The sequence below is a fragment of the Babylonia areolata genome, chromosome 6 (assembly GCF_041734735.1).
Source record: "Babylonia areolata isolate BAREFJ2019XMU chromosome 6, ASM4173473v1, whole genome shotgun sequence".
Classification (NCBI taxonomy): domain Eukaryota; kingdom Metazoa; phylum Mollusca; class Gastropoda; order Neogastropoda; family Buccinidae; genus Babylonia; species Babylonia areolata.
This window is the reverse complement of record NC_134881.1, coordinates 8,910,846-8,936,100: the sequence shown is the minus strand read 5'-3', so window position 1 is coordinate 8,936,100 and position 25,255 is coordinate 8,910,846. Positions and strand designations below refer to the sequence as shown.

Genomic DNA, 25,255 nt, shown 5'->3' with positions numbered 1-25,255 from the left:
AGTGCGTGCTGCACACGGGACCTCGGTTTATCGTCTCATCCGAAAGACTAGACGCTCAGTTTGATTTTCCAGTCAAACTTAGGAGAAAGGGCGAGAGCGGGATTCGAACCCACACCCTCACGGACTCTCTGTATTGGCAGCTGAGCGTCTTAACCATTCTGCCACCTTCCTCCTTAGTCACTGCATTGATCAGTCGCTAAATCTGTGATGGATTTTGCTCGTGCCAGTGCCTGCAGTGACTACGTCTCAGCCTGTATTTGGATGTTGAGATTAATAATACTGGACTACCAACAAGCAGTGATGTTAAGTAATGCAATGTACGGAAATCATTTAACCCCGAAGAACTAAACTTTTTACACTGATCACAACTTATACAGTGAGTCCCTTACCTTTGCAGTCAACCACTGGAGGTTCCCAGAGTCCATCTGTGCAGATGTGAATCTTTTCAAGGATCTTCTTCTCGAATGTATGACCTTGGAGACACGTGACCGTTACTATGGAAGCACTGCCTACAGAGGTCACGTTGACCGTCGCTTTATCCACGATGACCTCCGTGCAGAAAGCTGTGAACAGTGTAACCAACATGAAGCTGGGATTCCACTCAATTTTCTTGTACTTTTCTCTTCTATCCATGCTTCTAGGATGTCGATATCATTTTTGAGTTGCCGTTTGAATATATAATAATTACGGAACAAATCAAGACTTTTAATGAATATAAAATTTTACTATAAAAGTATGTCTTACTTGCACAATGCTAGCACATTCATCACGCAACCAAAAGTAATGGGCTCTTAAGAAAGTAACATAATGGTGTGTTCCATTCTGAAGGTACGTTGATCATCATTACAATTACTGTCAATGCACAATAATCCAAGTACACCCAAGCAGGCGGCCCATATCAAATGTGAAAAGAATATTAACAGTAGACAATCCAGTTTAGTGGTGAATGAGTAAATCAACACTTTGAATTTTATTAACTTTTCTAGACTTCAACAAATGCCCAATCTGGTGAGGACAACTATTCAGCACAAAAGCTTATGAATTTCTAACGCACTTATTTTCAAGAAAGGAATGGATTACCGAGGCATACACACATTCAATCCATTTAGTTTGAGTCATTCAGTGTCATCGTAACTCATTACCAATCGTCCAGTCCTACAATGAATCGTATACTTTTACAATATTTATTGAAGATGTAATCCTAGTACACCACAACGCCTTTCTGCCAATGCCGAAGAAAGAATCATTCAGTTCTATTGTTTCACCACTTTCCCAGTTTTCTCCCCTGTACCCAGACAGAGAAGCCATGTACATACGCAGCTGACACGCATACTGGGTCACGTTGACCCAAGACCCATCCACGCACGTGACTTGTCCGTGCGCATTCCCGCTCGGAAACTGGTAACCATGGTAACAAGTGACGTCAGCCACAGTTGTATCTCCAGTCCTCTCCATCACCAGGTGGGAGAAAGTGAAGACGGACGGATCGCATGGGGCTGAAATAACGAATTTTGGATTCGACGTTTACTTGTGATGTATAATGCCGTTAGTCGCATATCTATTTCACAACGGCCTGTATATACACACCAAATTCTAAGTCTGTGCGTGCAGTCTTAAAAGAGATCTTTTTATTCTTTTTTGACTCACTTGTGTAAACAAAGTGAGTCTATGTTTTAACCCGGTGTTCGGTTGTCTGTGTGTGTGTGTGTGTGTGTGTGTCCGTGGTAAACTTTAACATTGACATTTTCTCTGCAAATACTTTGTCAGTTGACACCAAATTAGGCATAAAAATAGGAAAAATTCAGTTCTTTCCAGTCATCTTGTTTAAAACAATATTGCACCTCTGGGATGGGCACAAAAAATAAAAAATGAAGCCTAATTATATGCAAACTGCATTTACTGTTATATTTATATTTTTTGTATTCTCTAAACTTGGCATTTTGATCTGATATTCTGACACAACAACAAGAGCAGTCATTATTATCATTTTTTGTTCAAACAGGAACTTCTTTTGCTAAGCATGGAAGTTTTATTTATTTTGCAAACGTTTTGGTGCAGATAGTAAAAAAGGGGAATTACTCTGTAATTAATGCTATGGGGACTTAATTTGCCACAAGTGAGTCTTGAAGGCCTTGCCTCTCTTGTTTTTTTTTTGTTTTTTTCTTTTTTTGACCACAGCAATTAAGAGTTCGCATTCTTAAGTACGCTCGTGGGCTGCAACTCTCACGTTCACTCATTAGTACGAATGGCCTTCCTTCCTGCATGACCACTTATACACCAGCGTGTCGGCAACCATACTCCATACCACTTCATACAAACTAATCTATCTTTCTATCTTTATATGAGACTCTCTCTCTCTCTCTCTCTCTCTCTCTCTCTCTCTCTCTCTCACACACACACACACACACACACACACACACAACAGAGAGAGAGAGAGAGAGAGAGAGAGAATCAGAGGCCCCACCTCGCACACATACAAACACTATATTATCTTGATTATAGTCACTTAGCTTGTACGGTGGCTCCATACAGAGGTACAAAGCCTTTAACTCAACACATAAGTATTCTTATCATGGTTGTGTCGGCACATTGTAAATAAATCCCAGTGTTCTATTTTCTGTTCGTGTCGGTGATTGTAAAACTGACGTCTTTATCTCCTTCTCCAAACACTACGTGTGCATATTTGTAATCAACCAAACTATGACGAAGATATCAATGCATAATGTGAATATGAGTGGGGGGAACCTTTCTATCTTATGACAAAATGGATATAAGGTAAATTGAATAGTAACCATTACCGGAGGCAAAAAACTGTTAACAATCAATCATTTACTTCACATGTAGACACTTACCAATGGCGCATATTACTCAACATCTTGATACATTTATAGTATTCTTTTACATTATTTTCTGAATGCTTTTCATACGGATATCATTCACCAAGAAACCCTAGACCTCTCGTTTCCAGTAAAGCCTATGGTTCTTATTCACCTTCTTCTTCGTTCGTGGGCTGCAACTCCCACGTTCACTCGTTATGTACACGAGTGGGCTTTTACGTGTATGACCGCCATGTTGGCAGCCAGACTCCGTTTTCGGGGGTATGCAAGCTGGGTATGTTTTTGCTTCCATAACCCACCGAACACTGACATGGATGGCAGGATCTTTCACGTGCGTAATTGATCTTCCGCTTGCTGTATATACAAGGGCGTTCAGGCACTAGCAGGTCTGCAATTATGTTGACCTGGGAGATCGGATAAATCTACACCCTTTACCCACCAGACGCCGTTACCGAGATTCGAACCCGGGACCCTCAGATCGAAATTCCAACGCTTTAACCACTCGGCTATTGCGCCACCCCTGTATCTGTTCTTCAAATCATGTAGAAAAAACAAAGCACACAAAAAACACCCTTATTTCGTTGTCCAACTGGAAGGGCCCACACACACACACACACACACACACACACACACACACACACAAGCACACCTGTGCAGTTCTGCAGCGGGGGGTCAAACAACCCGTCCTCCAGGCACTCAACAGTCAGCACGGTGCTCCCGTCCACAAACTGGTGGTGACCATGACAGCCCACCTCCACCTGCTCGCCCACGAGGACACGGCGCGGAGCGGGCGTGGTTGTGGTGGACTCCTCTTGCAGTTCTCCCAGTGGCGGGGACGTCGTGGAGATATCGGCACGGCGCGTCCATGTCGTGTTCTCGTTGAGGAACTCGTCGCCACGGCACACCACTTGTTCTGCGGGATCACAGGGATTGCCATGCCGGTTCGGGTTTGTGTGTGTGTGTGTGTGTGTGTGTGTGTTTTGTTTTCACAGTGTGCACATATTGCACGTGCGTGCTTAGACAGGCATGACAGCGCGTGGACATTAAACGTTCGGGGGGGTGGGGGGGGAACAGACAGGCAGATGGGACGAGATGTTGAATGTTTTGTGGTCCTTACTGGAAATTTGAATGGCTTATTAAGTAAGGCTCAGAATTAGGCCGTAAATGCTTTGCCTCTCTTGAATGAATGAATGAATGATATGGATACTTATGTAGCGCCTATCCTCGGTCGGAGACCAAGCTCTAAGCTGCCTACCTGGGTAGAGCCGACTGACGGCTGCCATTGGGCGCTCATCATTCGTTTCCTGTGTCATTCAATCAGGTTTCAATCACGCACACATACACATTCAGCCATTTAACATTTACTTCTCTTGGTTCTGAATACACTTTGTCGCGAATGTACAATAAATGAGTGAGAACGAGAAACAGCGATAAACATGCAGATAGACAGACAGATGCACTTCGCATCAAATTACTTATGTTTACTGAATTTTACTAAATTTATTGATGAGGCAAAGAGATAGATACATTTTGCATCAAATTATCGATGTTTAAAACAGTACTGAAGAGACACAGGGTCAGACAAAAAAAAATGCAATCTTAAAAACATTATTGAAGAGACACAGAGGCAGATAAAAAGACGCAATTTGCATCAAATTATCTATGTTTACTACATTACTGAAGAGACACAAAGATAGATGCGTTTTGTATCAAATCCTTGATGTCTATAAAAATTACTGAAAAGACAAACAGGTAGTCAGATAGATGCACTTTGAACCAAATAACTGATGTTCACTACACTACTGAAGAGACACGGAGATAGGCAGATATGCATTTCACATCAAATCATCAATGTTTTCTATATTACTGGCGAGACACGGAGACAGACGAATGCATTTTGCATCAAATTACTCATGTTAACTACAATACTAAAGACAGTGAGTCACAGACAGGCAGAGACAGACAATAAGGGTTATCGAATACTAGAAAAAACATCGTGGAACAAAGTCAGAGATTTATACCAGGAAAACGGCAAAGCTTTAAACCATAGTGTAATTAATGTTCAACAACCGGGAACTATCAATCAGTCAAATACATACAGTAATTCAATAAGATTAAGGCAGATTCATACATTATCAAACAGGATAAAACTGAACGCTTTTTTAACAAAGTTCAGCAAAGATGTCAGATGCATATGTGGAGAACATATTTCTAGCAACCATGTAATATTCGAATGTCAGAATCTAAAATGTTTTTTGCCAGACTTCACCAAAAGTTCTTTTGAATGTGTTATTAACAATTCCAATATGTTATTTGTTATTGCAGAAGGTTTGCTGCATAGTCCTATAGGACATTTGTTATAGATGTTATTTTTGTTTGATGTTGGCGTTTATAACGTTTCCATTTTTCCTAGCGTTGTCTCTCCCTATTCACCCTCCACATATACACACACTTTTATCCCTCCCCCTCTCACAGCCCCTACCCCCACTTTTTTTCCGTCTAATATCACTTCAAGTGGAAAGACGTTAAACTGAAGACAACAGTTTCAGTTTCAGTTTCACTTTCTCAAGGAGGCGTCACTGCGTTCGGACAAATCCATACACGCTATACCACATCTGTTGAGCAGATGCCTGACCAGCAGCATAACCCAACGCGCTTAGTCAGGCCTTGAGTGCATGCTTACATATTTGTGTACCTATGAAAGGGGATTTCATTTTACGTAATTTCGCCAGAGGACAACACTCTCGTTGCCATGGGTTCTTTTTCAGTGCGCCAAGTGCGTGCTGCACACGGGACCTCGGTTTATCGTCTCATCCGAAAGACTAGACGCTCAGTTTGATTTTCCAGTCAAACTTAGGAGAAAGGGCGAGAGCGGGATTCGAACCCACACCCTCACGGACTCTCTGTATTGGCAGCTGAGCGTCTTAACCATTCTGCCACCTTCCTCCTCCCACAACAATAAGACAACAGAGAAAGCAGACCGATCAAATCAAATCAAGTCACGATGCTGAAAGCCCTGAGGACTGACTGCGAAGGAGGCATTTCTGGGCTGTTAACCCGTCAGTTCACCCCTTGACTGCCGTAAACGTATTACGTACGTGCATAGTGACGTCACTGATGACGTCATCAGAAAAAAAGAGAAATAGCTCCGAAAGGCTGAAAATTCACACAGTTCGTCTAGAGTGGTATATCTCCAGACCATTTTCTCAGTTTTAGGCTTATTGTTTTGGATAATGTTTTATGACCTGAAACACCACTTTCTGCTGTTTTCCCCCTGGCACTGAAGCGGTTTTAATTAAAAACCACAAAAATAAATAGAAACCAAAATAGTATTAAAAAAATAGACCATTGAGTTCACTTTTGAAAGACCAATTCACCCCCATCTACATACAATTTTTTCAAACATACCAGATTCTTTCACTAACAACACCATCTATTTTAACAACATGTTTGAAGTCTGCGCGGCTTTCCTTCCTCCTTGCTTACCGGAGCACGACAGAAGCTCCGGTTCCCACAGGGAGGAAGAGTTGCATGTGACAACCTGTACAGAGGAACCCGTCTCGGTGTTCCAGCCTCTTTGGCACAGCAAGGTCAGCGTGGTGCTGAAGCCAAAGGTCACGTCACTGGGGTTGGGATTCTGAAGTCCTGTGAGGTCCGGGGGAATGGCACAGGTTTTCCCTGTGGAAAGAAAGAGTGAGAGAGAGAGAGAGAGGGAGAGAGAGGGGGAGAGAGAGAGAGTGAGAGAGAGTGTGGGTGAGAGAGAGAGAGTGAGTGAGAGAGAGAGAGAAATAGAGTGGGTGAGAGAGAGAGTGAGTGAGTGAGAGAGAATGAGAGAGAGAGAATGAGAGAGGGAGAGAGAGGGGGGAGAGAGAGTGAGTGAGTGAGAGAGAGAGAAATAGAGTGGGTGAGAGAGAGAGTGAGTGAGTGAGAGAGAATGAGAGAGAGAGAATGAGAGAGGGAGAGAGAGGGGGGAGAGAGAGTGAGTGAGTGAGAGAGAGAGAAAGAGAGAGTGAGTGAGAGTGAGAGAGAGTGAGTGAGAGAGAGAGAGAATGAGTGAGAGAGAGACAGAAAGAGAGAGAGTCAGTGAGTGGGAGAGAGTGAGAGAGAGAGAGTGAGAGAGAGTGAGAGAGGGTGAGTGAGAGAGAGAGTGAGAGCGAGAGTGAGAGAGAGAGAGTCAGTGAGTGAGAGAGAGAGAAAGAGAGAGATTCAAAAACTTTATTACTCAAGATTTTAGGCATCGCCTTGTCTTCCAATTTGTCCTTGTGACAACAATAACAACATTAACGATAACGACACAACAATAATAATTTTGTTAACACTGCTACATCTAATGCTACTACTACGAATAATAATCACCATCATCATTAACATCGTAAAAAGTAATAAAACGAACGCATTCACACATTCACATCCATACACATGCACACACTCTCTCCACCCAACACACACACACACACACACACACATATATATATATATATATATATATATATATATATATACTTATGCACATACAGAGACATCACCGAAGTGAGAAACAGACAGACAGACAGACAGACAGAGAGAGAACGAGCGAACGAATCTTTTTATTGAGGGGAAAAAAAGGAATAAGCACAAATGGCTTGTTTTCATCCTGCCCTCATGAAAAGGGAAAATAAACACTCAATGCAAAAGCATAACATTACATGAATAAATTTCAAATTATGTCGCCCAAGTGAAAGAGAGAGAGAAAGACAGACAGACAGACAGAGAGGAACGTGGACAAAGCGATGGAGGAAGAAAGGAGCTAAAAGCAAAATACACTTGAGATAAGATAAGAATAAGAATAACTTTATTATCTCCAACTGGAGAAATTTGGTCAGGTGCATTATCACAACATACACAAGTAAACAACATGGGGACCATAACTGTAAAAGTCAACAACAGCTTTTACGAATATTACGAAGACACAAATGTAAAAACAAAAACAAATATCACATACACCGTTTCATACATACATCCACACACTGCAGGTAATAACTAGTATTCTAAATAAAAATTAAAAAAAAACAGAAAGAATTAAGAAACATTATTTGAATATAATTATAAACATAGCCTACTATACTGCACATTGATTATAATAGACAGATAAGATAAGAATAAAGATGAACTGCGGAAAACCGCAACCAGACAATCAGCACACACCCGCACCCCCCACCCACCCCCCACCCACTCCACACACGCGGATTACTTGATTAAACAAGAGTAATAAACATATGTTCTCAAATAAAAGCATTTCATATAGTCGCTTTTAAAAACATTGCAATTAATTATACCATCGTAATTATTAACAGAAATATATTTAGAATATGGACGTTGAGAAACGAAAAGGGGAAAAGACGGTATGATTTGCACTTAATAAAGGCTGCGTCTAATGTGGTGGTACCTCTGGGCTATCTTGTATGTAATCAATCCTTTATATCAGGTTATTAGCCGCATCAGACAGGTATTTCACAAGTACCCGAACAACTTATGCAGCCATTATCTGTCTAACTTTTAACTCTCTCCATACGAACGGCGAAAGAGACGACGTTAACAGCGTTTCACCCCAATTACCATCATCAAAATATTGCAAGTGGAAGGCTCTTATACTGAAGAGGTGAATGTTGACAAAGAATACCACAATTCTGACGACGGAAGCTAAAGGTTGGGTCATTGAGACACCCACTGGACACCCGAGGGGTCTGTGTAGAGGAGAAGAGAGGACTGGCCGTACTGAGTGAGTTAACCTACTCCCGTCATTTTCTATGACTGAAACCACTCGGACGCTTCTGAACAAAAATTAGCTATCGCATGCTGCACGATTCAGTAAGTGATCGACTTTTTTTTTTTCTTCTTCACCTTTCTTTTTCTTTTTCAAAATGGCGAGCAAAGAAGTTATAAATAATCGTGTCGTCGACTCAAAGGTGAATTGCGTTCTGATTTAAAATAATCAATATCACTATGCCACAAACACGTCGACGGTGTAATCAATTACATTCAGTATGGTCTGCCCAGAATTTGAATTTCTTTTGTTGTTCTTTTGACTGCAATTTTTTTTTCTTTAAACGTGTGTGTGTGTGTGTTTGTGTGTGTGTGTGTGTGTGTGTGTGTGTGTGTGTGTGTGTGTGTGTGTGTGTGTGTGTGTGTGTTCGTTCGTTCTTTTGCTTAACGTCTATCCACATTTGTGATTTTAGACGAATATCCGTCATCTCCCCCACCCCATCCATGCCTTAAATCATCATGACTTCCCTCTCTCCTCCAATAGCATAAAAAAAAGAATATAAACGAAATATAACAAACTAACTAGTCAACCAGTAGAATTACAACAAAGAGCCAACTGGTCTCCAAATTAAACTCTGAACTATTTCAAACACATGTTGATTATCACATAAGACATTTCTAATGGAAGCAAATGTAACTGCAGATTTTGTAAATGGCATAGGTAAATATGGTTTTAACTGTTCACATTCATGGATGATATACACGGGGGTGATTTCATCGCCGCAAATGCAAGTCAAAATTGAAGTATATTTTGTTTTTATGGCACCCAGTCGTAGTCTGTTTATTAGACTGGCGAACTTTCTGCTGCTGTGATCGATTTTGCGCGAGCTATTATCAGTATTTTCTCTGTCAGTGTCAGACTCCTGTTTTAGTTTATTGACATGGTTCCTGTAAGTTTTCTCCAGTTGAGAATTACCTTCTTGTCATGAATATGGAATACGAATTTCTATGGCATTATAAATATTCATTGCGCCTTTTTTTTCGCACAACGACCTACCCGTTCATTTCCCACAATCCCTTCGTGAGAAGGGATCCAACAAAAGTGTGTGTGTGTGTGTGTGTGTGTGTGTGTGTGTGTGTGTGTGTGTGTGTGTGTGTGTGTGTTTTGGGTAACCGCCAACTGAAATTATATATTATATAATTTAAAAAATAAAACAAATATTAGTTGATGGGTGTGTCGTTAGCTGAATATTTGGAAAGAAAGAAAAGAAAGAAAGAAAAAAAAAGGAACAAACCAGGACAAACAGAGAGACGAGACAAACTTACAGACATACACGCACAGAACCAGGTACAGAACACAACATACTGTGACAGTCCGTCGGAACGGGATGCCAGTGCCCGCTATCCGTGCAGAGTACAGTGTAGAAGCCGTCGGCGCCTTCTGACGTTTCAAACCCTGTGTTACACGTCACGTTTACCACCGTACTCAGGTTGGTGTTGGGGGTGCTCACACTGGCGTCTCTCGGGGAAAGCTCGGGACACAGTGCATCTAGAACAGAGTGTAAAAAGAGAATATATCCGATTCAAGGTACATAGTGCATCTCAAAGAGTGTGTAAAAAGAGAATATATCCAATTCAAGGGGCACAGTGCATCTAAAACAGTGTGTAAAATGAGAATATATCCAATTCAAGGTACACAGTGCATCTAAAAGAGTGTGTAAAAAGAGAATATATCCAATTCAAGGGACATAGTGCATCTAAAACAGAGTATGTAAAAAGAGAATATATCCAATTCAAGGGACATAGTGCATCTCAAAGAGAGTGCAAAAAGAGTATATGTCCGATTCAAGGTACACGGTGCATCTAAACCAGAGTGCAAAAAGAGGATATGTCCGATTCAAGGGACATAGTGCATCTAAAACAGTGTGTAAAATGAGAATATATCCAATTCAAGGTACACAGTGCATCTAAAAGAGAGTGTAAAACGAGGATATGTCCGATTCAAGGTACACAGTGCATCTGAAACAGTGTAAAAAGAGAATATATCCAATTCAAGGTACACAGTGCATCTGAAACAGTGTAAAAAGAGAATATATCCAATTCAAGGTACACAGTGCATCTGAAACAGTGTAAAAAGAGATATCCAATTCAAGGTACACAGTGCATCTAAAAGACTGTGTAAAAAGAGAATATGTCCAATTCAAGGTACACAGTGCATCTCAAAGACAGTGTAAAAAGAGGATATGTCCAATTCAAGGTACACAGTGCATCTAAAAGACTGTGTAAAAAGAGAATATGTCCAATTCAAGGTACACAGTGCATCTCAAAGACAGTGTAAAAAGAGGATATGTCCAATTCAAGGTACACAGTGCATCTAAAAGAGTGTGTAAAAAGGGATTATATCCAATTCAAGGCACACAGTGCATCTAAAACAGAGTGTAAAAAGAGAATATATGCCATTCAAGGGAATCTAAAACAGAGTGAGAACAGAGAGTATATGTCATTCAAGGGATTCTAAAAAAAGAGTGTAAAAAGAGAATATTTGCCATTCAAAGGACACAGAGCGTCTAAAACAGAGTGTGAAAATAGAATATATGTCATTCAAGGGAATCTAAAGCAGAGTGTGAAAATAGAATATATGTCATTCAAGGGAATCTAAAGCAGAGTGTGAAAATAGAATATATGTCATTCAAGGGAATCTAAAGCAGAGTGTAAAAAGAGAAAATATGTCAATCAAGGGAATCTAATACAGAGTGTGAAAAGAGAATATGTAACGCTGGTTTTATGTCAATCATGGGTCAGAGTACGTCTAATACAGAGTGTAAAAAGAGAGTATATGCCATTCAAAAATTCATAACAAAGTCTTTAGGATTAGGATTGGCACTGCCCATAGATAATGTCAAGCAGCAGGAACGAACAGCTCTGCCTTCAAATATTATCACAAAACTGTTTCGTAGCATAGTGTTACCGTTTATGAATGAGGAGGAGGAATTTTTGTTCAATGTCCTGTCACACAAATTGGTGACTGAAGATATTTTGGCATAGTATTAATTTTCACAAGAACACTATCGTTTAGAAGGTTGGAGTGGAGATGAGAGAGGGATGAATGGTGAGTCTCCTTTTTTCTTTCTTTTTTTTTTTCTTTTTATTGAATAGTCGGCCTTTTTGTTCAAACCACGACCAGCACGAATATCTTTTCAATTTCAACCAGATAAATACGAATTTCAGATTCTGTTTATAGAAATAAAATTCTTGCTTGAAACTTTAACTGGGTTACTCTGACTTGTAACTTCACCAGCGATAAAACAAGTCTGCCATTTTGTGTTTGTAGTATCGAGTGAAGACAATGGGCAAGACAAAATATGATCAATCTATGTTTCTGACGAAAAAACCTTTTTTGATGAAATGAAGTCTGAATGGGAATATGTACAAACTGACTCGCTATAAATAAATGAAGAAGTAAATGATTAAATAAGTAAATGAGTAAAAAAAAATAAATGAGTAAACAAATAAATAAATAAATAAATAAACGAACGAATGAATGAATGAATATAAAAAAGAAAGAAAGAAAGAAAAAGAAATAAACAGATAAATGAATGAATAAATCAATAAATTAATGGACTGATCCGCCATAACGAGGGCTTACGAGAACAGGTGAAATTCTGCTCTGCGTCTATCCATCCAGCAGCGGTGCAGAAAACGGAGGCTTCCAGTTTGCCGCTGGGAAATCGCATTCCCGCGGGACAAGCGACGGTGATGTTGCTGCGATAGATGTGGTCTTCGGAGTTCAGATAGGCTGGGGGAGGCACTGTCAGGCTACTGCATTCTTTATCTGAAATGCCCGATTTAAAAAAAAAAAAAAGAATAAATAAATAAAACAGCTAAAGGATGTTCCTGTTAAAAACAGAATGAAAGATTGTCTGAAATCTCTCTCTCTCTCTCTCATCTTGCTTTCACTATTTTCATTCGTTTATTATAATGTTTTCTTATGCAATGAAAGTATGATGACGCATTCACCCATGTCATAAGGACCTCATGGTCAAAGCGTCTCTCTCTCTCTCTCTCTCTCTCTGCGTCCGTCTGTGTGCGTGCGTGTGTATGAACAAGTGTGTGTGTGTGTGTGTGTGTGTGTGTGTGTGTGGCCAATTAAAACTCAGTTCTACAGGAAACTTGTTTACTTGTACAATGCTGTGCATTCGCAATGTACGACTGTTTGCCTTTCGTGTCAATGGTTGGGAGAAATGTTCACAATCAACAGAAGTAACACAAGCCACAACGATCAACACTAAATGTGTGTGTGTGTGTGTGTGTGTGTGAATATATATATATATATATATATATATATATATATATATATATACATATTATCATATTATATTATATAAACAAAAAAACGAGCACATACGTATACGTGCGGAAGTATATGTGTCTGTAACTGGTACATGTAGCAAAATGCCCGCTACTCAGCGTGAGGCACAACTCACAGCAGTTGAGGAAAGTGTCGTTGTACAGTCTGTAAGTGGTGTTAACGTACAATCCATTGTCCAAGATGTCCCGGCATCCTGTGGCTTTCTCCGTGTCGTACACGATTGCTGCACAATAAACACAGTCAAAACCTTTTTTTTTTTTAATTCATCAGTGGCAAAATTTGTGCACTGTGGCTGTATTTGGGTAATGTCTGCGTTTATGCTGGTATGTTGTTATTCCTGTGTAAGATGTTTCAGTGTCGGTTTGCTTTGCTTTTATTTCTTTCTTTCTTTCTTTCTTCCCTCCTTAATAATAATAATTGTTATCATATTTATATAGCGCGGAATCTTGTGCAGAGACAAATCAAAGCGCTTTCGCGCCAGTCATTCAAATACATGCATAACTTTAAAACTGGAGAAAGAAAGAAACAAACAAAAAACTGAAGACAAGGAAGAGGCAGGGAAGGGAGGCTATTTTTTGGGAAGAGGTGGGTTTGAAGGCCAGACTTGAAAGAGCTGAGTGTGGAGACCTGACGAAGCGAAAGAGGAAGTTTATTCCAATTACAAGGTCCAGAGACAGAGAAAGAACGGCGGCCAACAGTCGAGTGTTTGAATCTGGGTATGCGTAAACAGAGTGAATCCGAAGCCGATTGTAGAATAGAGGTGAAGGCAACCACAGAGATGGGAAGGAACAGAGTTGTGAATACATTTATAACATAGAGTGCTGATCTTGTACTTCCTTCTTCCCTGATTCTGACATGTTTGTGTTTGTCTTGATGATGTTGATGTTCCTTTTTGTTGTTGTTTTTGCGGTTTTTTGTTTGTTTGTTTGAGAAGATATCGATACAATATTCTTGTGTTCGTGTTTTCTGCTGAAGATAGTGCCTGTCAGTGTCTGTGCGTGCGTGTGTGTGTGTGCGCGTGCGAGTGCGTGTATGAGAGCACATGAGCGTGCACCTGCACAGTGTTTCTGTCTGGGTATGAGTGAGTGAAAGAGAGAGAGTGAGTGAGTGAGAGAGAGAGTGTGTGTGTGTGTGTGTGTGTGTATGTGCGGGAAGGGTGTGTGTGATAAGAAACGAGCTCGCATGACAATGTCACTGACAAAATGTCAACAAAGAATGATATATCGTTCCAAAAAAAAAGGGGGGGGGGGGTGATACATAGTTACAGTCTAACTAGGGGGAAAAAGTTGACAAGAAATAGCACTCTCTTACAATCTTTCTGAAAAGGGAAAAAAAAAAACACTGACAAGCAATGACAGCCATTTACAATTTCTCCGGGAGGAAAAACTAAATGCCTGACAAGAAATACTGAACACCCACTTACGACCTTTCTACAAGGAACAAAAACAAAAAACAAAAGAACGGCAAGAAATTGCTACCCACTTAAAATATTACCAACAGGAGCGAAGGAGAAAAAAAAAAAAAAAACGCTGACAGAAAATGGCGCCTGCTTGAAACAGAAAGCATGATGCTTCATTATCTCAGTCAAGATAAACTCACACGTGGAGATTTGTGTTACACAAACAACTCACGAGAAAATCAGTTCATTCAACAGGAAAATAATAACAGATATAAAATTGATACGCTTTAAATGCTTTTAGCTGACGTAAACCCGACATGCGTAACATTACTCACCGACCTTGGTTACACACACATCACTCACCGTCCTGGTTACACACACAACATCACTCACCGTCCTGGTTACACACACAACATCACTCACCGTCCTGGTTACACACACATCACTCACCGTCCTGGTTACACACACAACATCACTCACCGTCCTGGTTACACACACAACATCACTCACCGTCCTGGTTACACACACAACATCACTCACCGTCCTGGTTACACACACATCACTCACCGTCCTGGTTACACACACAACATCACTCACCGTCCTGGTTATACACACAACATCACTCACCGTCCTGGTTACACACACAACATCACTAACCATCCTGGTTACACACAGAGAGCATCACTCACCGTCCTGGTTACACACACACACATCACTCACCGTCCTGGTTACACACATAACATCACTACCCATCTTGGTTACACACACAACATCACTCACCGTCCTGGTTACACACACAACATCACTCACCGTCCTGGTTACACACGTAGCATCACTAACCATCCTGGTTACACACAGAGAGCATCACTCACCGTCCTGGTTACACACACAACATCACTCACCGTCCTGGTTACACACACAACATCACTAACCATCCTGGTTACACACACAACATCACTCACCGTCCTGGTTACACACACAACATCACTCACCGTCCTGGTTACACACATAAAATCACTAACCATCTTGGTTACACACGGAACATCACTCACCGTCCTGGTTACACACAGAACATCACTCACCGTCCTGGTTACACACACAACATCACTCACCGTCCTGGTTACACACAGAACATCACTCATCGTCCTGGTTACACACACACACACATCACTCACCATCCTGGTTACACACACAACATCACTCATCGTCCTGGTTACACACGCGACATCACTCACCGTCCTGGTTACACACACATCACTCACCGTCCTGGTTACACACGCAACATCACTCACCGTCCTGGTTACACACACACACATCACTCACCGTCCTGGTTACACACATATAACATCACTAACCATCCTGGTTACACACACAACATCACTCACCATCCTGGTAACAAACACAACATCACTAACCATCCTGGTTACACACATATAACATCACTCACCGTCCTGGTTACACACATATAGCATCACTCACCGTCCTGGTTACACACACAACATCACTCACCGTCCTGGTTACACACACAACATCACTCACCGTCCTGGTTACACACACATCATCACTCACCGTCCTGGTTACACACAGAACATCACTCACCGTCCTGGTTACACACACAACATCACTCACCGTCCTGGTTACACACGCAACATCACTCACCGTCCTGGTTACACACACAACATCACTCACCGTCCTGGTTACACACACACAACATCACTAACCATCCTGGTTACACACACAACATCACTCACCATCCTGGTTACACACACATTACTCACCGTCCTGGTTACACACACAGAACATCACTCACCGTCCTGGTTACACACATAACATCACTAACCATCTTGGTTACACACACAACATCACTCACCGTCCTGGTTACACACACATCATCACTCACCGTCCTGGTTACACACATAACATCACTCACCGTCCTGGTTACACACACATCACTCACCGTCCTGGTTACACACACAACATCACCCACCGTCCTGGTTACACACATAACATCACTAACCATCTTGGTTACACACACAACATCACTCACCGTCCTGGTTACACACACATCATCACTCACCGTCCTGGTTACACACATAACATCACTCACCGTCCTGGTTACACACAGAACATCACTCACCGTCCTGGTTACACACATAACATCACTAACCATCTTGGTTACACACACAACATCACTCACCGTCCTGGTTACACACACATCATCACTCACCGTCCTGGTTACACACATAACATCACTCACCGTCCTGGTTACACACACATCACTAACCATCTTGGTTACACACACATCACCCACCGTCCTGGTTACACACACATCATCACTCACCGTCCTGGTTACACACAGAACATCACTCACCGTCCTGGTTACACACACATCACTCACCGTCCTGGTTACACACAGAACATCACTCACCGTCCTGGTTACACACACAACATCACCCACCGTCCTGGTTACACACACATCATCACTCACCGTCCTGGTTACACACAGAACATCACTCACCGTCCTGGTTACACACATATAGCATCACTCACCGTCCTGGTTACACACACAACATCACTCACCGTCCTGGTTACACACACATCACTCACCGTCCTGGTTACACACAGAACATCACTCACCGTCCTGGTTACACACACATCATCACCCACCGTCATGGTTACACACACACACACACATCACTCACCGTCCTAGTTACACAGGCAACATCACTCACCTTCCTGGTTACACACACAACATCACTCACCGTCCTGGTTACACACACAACATCAATCACCGTCCTGGTTACACACGTAACATCACTCACCGTCCTGGTTACACACGCAACATCACTCACCGTCCTGGTTACACACACAACATCAATCACCGTCCTGGTTACACACACATCATCACTCACCGTCCTGGTTACACACACAACATCACTCACCGTCCTGGTTACACACGTAGCATCACTCACCGTCCTGGTTACACACACAACATCACTAACCATCTTGGTTACACACACAACATCACTCACCGTCCTGGTTACACACACAGAACATCACTCACCGTCCTGGTTACACACATAACATCACTACCCATCTTGGTTACACACACAACATCACTCACCGTCCTGGTTACACACACAACATCACTAACCATCTTGGTTACACACGCAACATCACTCACCGTCCTGGTTACACACACAGAACATCACTCACCGTCCTGGTTACACACACAACATCACTCACCGTCCTGGTTACACACACACAACATCACTAACCATCCTGGTTACACACACAACATCACTCACCGTCCTGGTTACACACACAACATCACTCACCGTCCTGGTTACACACATAAAATCACTAACCATCTTGGTTACACACGGAACATCACTCACCGTCCTGGTTACACACAGAACATCACTCACCGTCCTGGTTACACACACAACATCACTCACCGTCCTGGTTACACACAGAACATCACTCATCGTCCTGGTTACACACACACACACATCACTCACCATCCTGGTTACACACACAACATCACTCATCGTCCTGGTTACACACGCGACATCACTCACCGTCCTGGTTACACACACATCACTCACCGTCCTGGTTACACACGCAACATCACTCACCGTCCTGGTTACACACACACACATCACTCACCGTCCTGGTTACACACATATAACATCACTAACCATCCTGGTTACACACACAACATCACTCACCATCCTGGTAACAAACACAACATCACTAACCATCCTGGTTACACACATATAACATCACTCACCGTCCTGGTTACACACATATAGCATCACTCACCGTCCTGGTTACACACACAACATCACTCACCGTCCTGGTTACACACACAACATCACTCACCGTCCTGGTTACACACACATCATAACTCACCGTCCTGGTTACACACACAACATCACTCACCGTCCTGGTTACACACACAACATCACTCACCGTCCTGGTTACACACATAACATCACTCACCGTCCTGGGTACACACACAACATCACTCACCGTCCTGGTTACACACACACAACATCACTCACCGTCCTGGTTACACACACATCACTAACCATCTTGGTTACACACACATTACTCACCGTCCTGGTTACACACACAGAACATCACTCACCGTCCTGGTTACACACATAACATCACTAACCATCTTGGTTACACACACAACATCACTCACCGTCCTGGTTACACACACATCATCACTCACCGTCCTGGTTACACACATAACATCACTCACCGTCCTGGTTACACACACATCACTCACCGTCCTGGTTACACACACAACATCACCCACCGTCCTGGTTACACACATAACATCACTAACCATCTTGGTTACACACACAACATCACTCACCGTCCTGGTTACACACACATCATCACTCACCGTCCTGGTTACACACATAACATCACTCACCGTCCTGGTTACACACAGAACATCACTCACCGTCCTGGTTACACACATAACATCACTAACCATCTTGGTTACACACACAACATCACTCACCGTCCTGGTTACACACACATCATCACTCACCGTCCTGGTTACACACATAACATCACTCACCGTCCTGGTTACACACACATCACTAACCATTTTCGTTACACACACATCACCCACCATCCTGGTTACACACACATCATCACTCACCGTCCTGGTTACACACAGAACATCACTCACCGTCCTGGTTACACACACATCACTCACCGTCCTGGTTACACACAGAACATCACTCACCGTCCTGGTTACACACACAGCATCACCCACCGTCCTGATTACACACACATCATCACTCACCGTCCTGGTTACACACACATCACTCACCGTCCTGGTTACACACATATAGCATCACTCACCGTCCTGGTTACACACACAACATCACTCACCGTCCTGGTTACACACATATAGCATCACTCACCGTCCTGGTAACACACACATCACTCACCGTCCTGGTTACACACACATCATCACCCACCGTCCTGGTTACACACACACACACACATCACTCACCGTCCTAGTTACACAGGCAACATCACTCACCATCCTGGTTACACACATAAAGCATCACTCACCGTCCTGGTAACACACACATCACTCACCATCCTGGTTACACACGTAACATCACTCACCGTGCTGGTTACACACGCAACATCACTCACCGTCCTGGTTACACACACAACATCACTCACCGTCCTGGTTACACACACAACATCACTCACCGTCCTGGTTACACACACAACATCACTCACCGTCCTGGTTACACACACCATCACTCACCGTCCTGGTTACACACACAACATCACTCACCGTCCTGGTTACACACACATCACTCACCGTCCTGGTTACACACACAACATCACTCACCGTCCTGGTTACACACACAACATCACTCACCGTCCTGGTTACACACACAACATCACTCACCGTCCTGTTTACACGCACAACATCACCCACCGTCCTGGTTACACACACATTATCACTCACCGTCCAGGTACACCAAAGCACGATCCTCGTCTCCGCAGAACAGCGAAGCGTGACCGACGCATGTGCTCTGACACTGCGAGTAGTTAACCCTTTCCGAGCCGAGCAGAAAGTACAGCTCGTCGAAGCTGTCCGGGCAGTAACAGCTCCGGCCGGCGATGACGTAGGCCTCAGCGACCGCACGTGCTCCACGGCAAGCCTGTCTGCACAGCAGCGCGGACATGTCCGGATCGTCGGCAAGGACTGGGTTCAGGGTCTGGGAGACGGCTTGGGAGAACGTGAAGCATCCCTGTTGGGCTGTGAAGGTGACAGAGGTCAGAGCTGTCAGTGTTAGAAAAAAAAAAAAAAAAAAAAAGAAACAAAAAAACAAACAAAACACGAACGAAAAACAACAAAAGCAACAACTCCCTATTGTTGTTGTGATCTAAGCTGTCATTGTGAAACAAACCATTATTGTTGTGATCAAAGTTGTCAGTGTAAAACAAAACCATTGATGGTGAGATCAAAGAGAGATCACACACACACAGATATATATATATATATATATGTGTGTGTGTGTGTGTGTATGCATGTATATATATATATATATATATATATATATATATATATATATATATCATTCCACCAAAAAGAAAACTGATCATCATTATTACTAACCTCATATCTCCTCAATGCATCCTTCCACCCACCCCCCACCCCCACCCCCCGCACCCTCCCCCAGTTTTATAATTTGAATATCTAGTGCGAAAGCGCTTTGATTTGTCTCTGCACAAGGTTCCGCGCTATATAAATATAAGAATTAGTTAATTAACTAATATACCCTAGGTGTGATGCTCGTGCATTACAAGTATAGCTCACCACCGCGCGTGGCATTTCTCCAGACTGACTTGAGACAATGGAACTATCCTGTACTCTGCATACACTCTCACCTCTGGGTCTCTTGCATATGAAGCCCTCAGGCTGGAAGCAAGGGGCGTAGACCAGCTGTAACTGCCCATCGGATGCTCGAAGAGTGACGCAGCAGTCGCTGGACGGGGAAGGGGAGGAGGGTTGGGGGGGGGGGGGGGGGAAGAGGGCAGTAGACAGAACAAGACGTATCAAGCATGTACCGACCAATCAAAAGGGTTTTTTTTTGTTGTTTGTTTTTGGTTGTTGTTTTTTTTTTACTCCACACAGATAAAAACATTGTGTGCAAGCGCGTGGGGTTAAGCCTGTACACACACGCACGCACGCACACACGCACGCAGCCAGGCACACGCAGAATGACACACACACACACGCACGCACGCATATATCTACATACACAGAGTGACATACACATACGAATGCACACACACGCACGCACACATATACACGCACGCACGCACGCGCGCACACACACACACACACACACACACATACACACGCGCGCGCGCGCGCGCGCGCAGGACAGGAGAAAAGAGACCGAGATTTTATGAGAATGAAACTGAGTTTCGCGCTCACATACAAATCAGTCTCATTATCAACTTCTGCACGGAACGAGACAAAAATATAAAAGCATACAACTAGATGCACTGTGTAGAGAAAATATTCATGATCAGGGCGAAAAATCCTTTTTTTTTATTTTTTTTCACAACACACTCACGCATATGCAAATAACGTTGACGATCGCAATCTTGTGAGCTATCGAAAAACATTTTTGAATGTATGTCATCTTTTATCACCCATCTGTACATTCATATAAATGAACTAAATATCTACTAAAAAAAAAAAAAAAAAAAAAAAAAAAGGAATTCATGTATAGTTTCAAACTACAAAACTATCTGGCGAAGCATAGTCGAGCAGTAAAAGGAATAGGGCTTTACTGGGCGGTGATGCCAATCTGACATTGTTTGGGAAGGGGTGGTAAAGTGTGGAATTTTTTCTCCACGCGATGTAAGAACGCCTTCCACATGCAAACTGGAAGAAAAAAAAATAATAATAAAAAAAACAGAATTCCAGTTATCCTTGTCAAAGTTGTCTGGTTGATAGAAACACTAAAACCCATCCACGTGCCCATGACACAAAAAACAACAACAAAAAACAGGAATATGGCATCAGCGGGCCGCAGTATGGAAAAGGCTATGGATAGGTGAGTGGGAAACCCCACTGGCGTACCAATACACGACAGGACACACGAAAGTAGTGCCACATACCTTTGTCCATCATCGCAGAGAAAGAGATCCCCAGGCCGGTACAGAAACAGATCGGGTGACATCCATCCACTGACGTTGTTCTGGGCCAGGCTGGTGTACCCAACCAGCCACTTCTTGTCACGGTAACTGGCCGAACCTGCCACACCACAAAGCCCCGCAATCCACCACAAGTTCACGCTTTTCGTTCGGGTTATAGAAAAAAAAAAAAAAGAACATACCCACCATGCACACCCCCGAAAACGGAGTATGGCTGCCTACATGGCGGGGTAAAAAAATAAATAAATAAATAAATAAAAAGCTCATACAAGTAAAAGCCCACTCGTGTACATACGAGTGAACGTGGGAGTTGCAGCCCACGAACGCAGAAGAAGAAGAAGAAAGTTGAACAGAAGCGACATGGGTGCACTGCTGCAGGAAAACTGTGCACTGAGGCCGCCCTACACGTGGCAGTATCTGCACCTGTGGGACTGTGAGCGTCGGTAGGCGAGACAGTGGGAAAGGGACTGCACAACTCCTCTTCACTAAAGAAAAAAAAGAAAAAAAGAAGAAAAAAAGTCACCTGTGCTGGTCAGGCAACCAGGCTAATGTCGGAACGTTTTTCCCTTGCAACACCTGTGGGAAGTGCTGCGCATCCAGAATCGGCCTCTTCTCCTATATGAGGACGCATACCGACAGATAAGCCTGCCTGCCTACTCGTCCGTCGGTCCGACGGGAGACTCCATTACTAAGCAGTAGCAGTACTAGTAGTAGTAGCGTATCATTTTTTTTTCTATTTTCTAAATTAATGGTGGTGTTAGTCATCGGGGCACCTCAGAAAGCATCTCCTCCGACCCTCCGCTGGGTTAAGGGAAAGGTGAAGGTGAAGGTATTAGTCGTGCTAGCATCAACATCGGTTTCTTGTCCAAATTACAAACAGGGCAAGCACAAGCGTTTTACTTTTCATAAAAACTACCCCTTTTCTATCTGTGCATCTCTCAGCCCATCCAACCCTCCGACCACCCTAAAAAACCAGTCTCGCCATGGGTGCAAGTATTTTGGATGACTTGAAGAACGAACGTCCTGTGAAGCGTTCTCCTGATGCGTGGAAGCGTGTTTCATATGAAACCGTCCCTTTTGAATCATTTGCTGGGGTTCAAAACAAAAACACTGTTAAGGATCGTTATAAGATGCCGTGCTTCTGCGGCTAAACAGACACACACACACACACACACACACACACACACACACACACACACACACACACACACACATGCAAAAGTGCATCAAAAGTATTATATTCGTAGTACAGTCCTGCTTGAAAGTGTGATATTTATAATCTAAAGTTGGATCAAAGTGTGATATTTGTAATACAGTAATGTATTTGCTGTATGAAAGTACGGTATTCGTAAAACAGCAAATGCATTATTGAAGTCAACATGCAAGGTATGGTTAATCAGTGTGCTTGAATAGACCTGTACACACAATGCCCGTAGCGTATTTTCCACGAAAACCTTTGTACAAACACAGAAATGTGCATGAAAATCTACGTGCAAATTACAACAGCCAAAACACCCCTCCGAGCCACAAAACGGGCTAGTGATTCTCCCCTCCCTTCCACCCCACTCCCACCCCCACCCCCTCCTTATCCTGTCCGCCAGTGTGAACAGATGAAATCTACGTGCTTCAAAGTTTGCGAAGTAAGTACGCGAAGCAGAATATAGACACGTGCAGGAAATACCCGAGACATGGATGTATGACAGTCAGTCGTGTCCGACTATGGCTATCAGAACAACAGAGGAGGTAACAGCTGTCTCGACTATCTGGGCTAGAATTTGATTATAGTGGAGAGCGTATTGCCCAAGTTACACCCCCACTCTCACAACAGAGGAGGTAAGTGCCGTCCCGACTATCTGGGTTAGAATTTATTATAGTGGAGAGTGTCTTGCCTAAGTTACAACCTCACTCTCTCGGCCATGAGGGTTTTTAGGACAGTTGGCGTTGGGATAGTTCCCAAAGGCCAACTAGCCCCCCCCCCCCCCCCCCCCCCCAAGGCTGCAGCACTAAGAGCCAGTGCAATTTTGCCTCCTAGTTTGAGAGTCATCGTCCTTCACAAGAAAGACCAAAGATGTAAATGATTTCCCATTGCAACGGCGAAACCGTTCATAACACAGCTCTCACTTTGCTGTTGCACCAACTGTTAACTTATGCCCAGTCTGTGATATAAGCCGAGACATACAAACAAAAAGAAAACCGAAAGGTAACAGTGCCGATACGAAGGCAGTCGGTGGGGTTCCTTACCGCCGATAGTAAAGTTGAGGAACACATCCTCCGCCTCATTCACCACAGACAGCAGGTAAGCCCCCTGCTCCTCCCAGCAGAACCCCTGGGCTTCTGCCATCGTCGTGTACCCCGGGTGGAAGTAATAGAGGTTGTCCTGGTACTGGATCCACCCGCTTGAGACCGAGGCATCTCTGCTCCCATCTGCAATGCGTTTCATTTTCATCATGATCGCTGTCGTTGCGATCACATCGTGGTCGTGCGGAAATGTCATCGCTTTTAAAACCTTTTAAACATCGCGTGCTCAAGGAGATTTTGATTATTATTTTCCGTATACTGAATTTAAAGGGAGGTTGTGTGGTTAGGTGGGTGGGTGGGTGGATGGATGGATGGATGGACCGATCGATCAATGAAAGGAGAAATTAATGGTATCGATTCCCGATTTCTTGTTGGTGTTGTTTTGCAGTCTCTCCTTCCATTCAAAAGTTATTTTCAACACACACACACACACACACACACACACACACACACAGAGGCGTTCACGCATGTACACAACTACACACACACACACACACACACACACACACACACACACAAAACACACACACACACACACACACACACAGAGGCGTTTACACATGTACAAACACACACACACACACACACACACACACACACATACACACACACACACACACACACATGCACGCTTTCACAACATCACCACCACCACCATCCAATCACAATAACAACACTCAGGTCAACAAAGTCAACAACACTCAGGTCAACAAAGCCAACAACACTCAGGTCAACAAAGCCAACAACACTCAGGTCAACAAAGCCAACAACACTCAGGTCAACAAAGCCAACAATACTCAGGTCAACAAAGTCAACAACACTCAGGTCAACAAAGCCAACAACACTCAGGTCAACAAAGTCAACAACACTCAGGTCAACAAAGCC

At 43.1% G+C, this 25,255-nt stretch overlaps 1 protein-coding gene across 1 annotated transcript in view; it reads right to left on the bottom strand.

Annotated features, from left to right (window-relative positions):
- Positions 1-535: 535 nt before the first annotated feature.
- Positions 536-25,255, bottom strand: part of LOC143283219 (uncharacterized) — a 27,694-nt gene continuing 2,974 nt past the window's right edge. The window contains exons 3-13 of the mRNA XM_076589395.1: positions 24,314-24,526; positions 22,037-22,172; positions 20,792-20,889; positions 19,866-20,159; positions 13,064-13,171; positions 12,226-12,411; positions 9,946-10,128; positions 6,324-6,515; positions 3,487-3,750; positions 1,334-1,496; positions 536-563 (exon numbers count right to left, since the gene is read on the bottom strand). Coding sequence (XP_076445510.1) covers positions 536-563; positions 1,334-1,496; positions 3,487-3,750; positions 6,324-6,515; positions 9,946-10,128; positions 12,226-12,411; positions 13,064-13,171; positions 19,866-20,159; positions 20,792-20,889; positions 22,037-22,172; positions 24,314-24,526 — 1,865 coding nt within the window. The remainder of the gene's footprint in view (positions 564-1,333; positions 1,497-3,486; positions 3,751-6,323; positions 6,516-9,945; positions 10,129-12,225; positions 12,412-13,063; positions 13,172-19,865; positions 20,160-20,791; positions 20,890-22,036; positions 22,173-24,313; positions 24,527-25,255) is intronic.